Source organism: Echinococcus granulosus, assembly GCF_000524195.1.
Source record: "Echinococcus granulosus chromosome Unknown EG_S00215, whole genome shotgun sequence".
Taxonomy (NCBI): Eukaryota; Metazoa; Platyhelminthes; class Cestoda; order Cyclophyllidea; family Taeniidae; genus Echinococcus; species Echinococcus granulosus.
Genome location: NW_020170595.1, coordinates 24,175 through 26,139, shown reverse-complemented (window position 1 = coordinate 26,139; position 1,965 = coordinate 24,175). Strand labels below are relative to the sequence as shown.

Below are 1,965 nucleotides of genomic sequence, written 5' to 3'. Positions count from 1 at the left end.
AGTTATCCTCTGACATGAACTGATTCTGAAAAAACACACGAGGAAGACGCCTCTGGGTTTTAATACGCCGAGGTTTATGATGTAATGATCTGAAAAAAAAGACCAGGATACTTCCCCTGCCTTTATGTGAATATTGTCGCCTCTTCTCGGCTATGGTATTGGCCAATCATATGCCCAATAAAACAGAAAGCTGGGATTTGGAGGTGGGGTAGACATGAATGTGGTTTGGACTATGTTCTTCACCGTTTTTGAAGACAGAATACTTCGTAAGGGGTGAAATCGCCAGCTTTTAGCTTATTGGGAAAGGATTGTCGACTGTAGTAGTGGTTATTTTACCAAGTAAAATATGATGGGGGGCTTTTCGTGTAACTGTTTGATTTCCTCTCCCATTGGCTTTTTTTTTATATTTTCCACTAATTGAGGGCTGATGTTTTTCTTTGCGGTATAAAAGCGTAATTCGAAGACTCGCCTTATTCATAACTGATGCGGTACTTTGAAACCGCTACACCTCAACTCTAAATAATCTGCTTCGATTATGGACAATCCAGAAAAGGTCGCTGATTCCGTATCGATTAGTCCCAGTGTTCTCACTCCGATCTTATTTCTCTCTTGTTGTTACTTCAGATGATGCGAAAGTGGGATGGTCACCCTCTCCCTGCACTGCAGAGGATGTTCCTTTTCCCCGCGACGCAGAAGCGGCGGTAGGGTTTGTTGACCTATTCTTTCTTATGTCTCCTACAGCTACATCACCTGTCTAAATGTCTCTTTGTCTACCTTCCAGCTACGACGCAGTAAACATAGACGAGGAGCACCCCACCTCCTCCTTCCCTTCCTTTCGGTATTAGCATCAGTATCGACGTGATGAAAGTGGAAAGCAGAGATTTCGCCGAGAGCAGCGAAGGCGCTCTGGCAGGTATTTATCCAATTTTGGCGTTGTGTTTCACATCGCGTAGATCTATTCTACATCTATATTGGGTCTAGATTTCCGTTATCTTATCTTTTTTGCAACTGATTTGCGCTTTTTTTCAAGTATTTTACTAAATAATCGAAGTATGCTACTAAGTACCATTTCCACAATGGTGAATTATGCTTCATCTTGTTTATAATTGTTCCAGTTCTCAATTGGATGAAATGGAACTGCGGGAAATTGTTGAAATTAGTAAAACCCATGGTATGGCCTCACGTAATAAAACTGTTTCCCAATATGTTCGATGCTTTAAGGTGTGTGCGTAAGTTTACTGCGGAGTGAATCAAAGTTTTGCAAGTACCTCTGCAGTCAGTGCAGAATGTGATAGCGCCGAACGGAAATTGTTGTTGAAACAAAAGAAATATCATCTTATTTTTTTCTTTTCTCTACTTTTCTCAATCCCCGTGGAATGTGTTCCAGCGACGCGAAATAAATAATGCCCGTGACTGCACAACCAGATTTTGTTGACGGAAGCTTTTAATCGAGGCGAGGGTAGTCATCATTGTCACCGCGACGATCGTGGATGTCGAGAGGATCGAGAGAAGGCGGACGAGGTTGGAAGTTCATTGAGGACGCTATCATTGAAGACGAAAGGAGCGGCTTCCAAATCGGCTGCCCCGCCTCCGGCACCGACACCACCACCACCACCCCCTAGGTTTCATTTATACGTAACTGCGCGAAACCGCCAAGGAGGTGGAGACCGCCTGACAATGCATTCTGGGGCGCGAAGCTGCTGGTCTCACTCGACCGACTGTCGCGCCCTTTAACAGTGAGGCCTAATCGAGTGCCCTCTCGTTCCTTTAGCTTGTATGCGAACGCGTTTGTGTGATGCGCATGTGTACTTGCATATTAGAATTCCTCTACCCGAGTCTTCGTTTCTTAGTAGCCAGTGGGAAAAACTGAGGTGAAATGGAACTCTTGGCTGAGTCATGGGAAGCCTGACAGCCTCTGGTCTTCTTCCCTCCATTAGTTGAGTGGCATTCTGTGCAAAGTGGATG

The 1,965-nt window shown here is 44.6% G+C and overlaps 1 protein-coding gene across 1 annotated transcript in view; it reads left to right on the top strand. All coding sequences in view use genetic code 11, as the record gives it.

Annotated features, from left to right (window-relative positions):
• EGR_10390 (hypothetical protein) overlaps positions 1–1,734 on the top strand; it is a gene marked incomplete at both ends in the record, with an annotated part of 2,617 nt that extends 883 nt beyond the window's left edge. The window contains 3 exons of the mRNA XM_024499639.1: positions 625–706; positions 846–913; positions 1,442–1,734. Of these exons, the coding sequence (XP_024345946.1) occupies positions 625–706; positions 846–913; positions 1,442–1,734 (443 nt within the window). The remainder of the gene's footprint in view (positions 1–624; positions 707–845; positions 914–1,441) is intronic.
• Between the last annotated feature and the right edge of the window lie 231 nt (positions 1,735–1,965).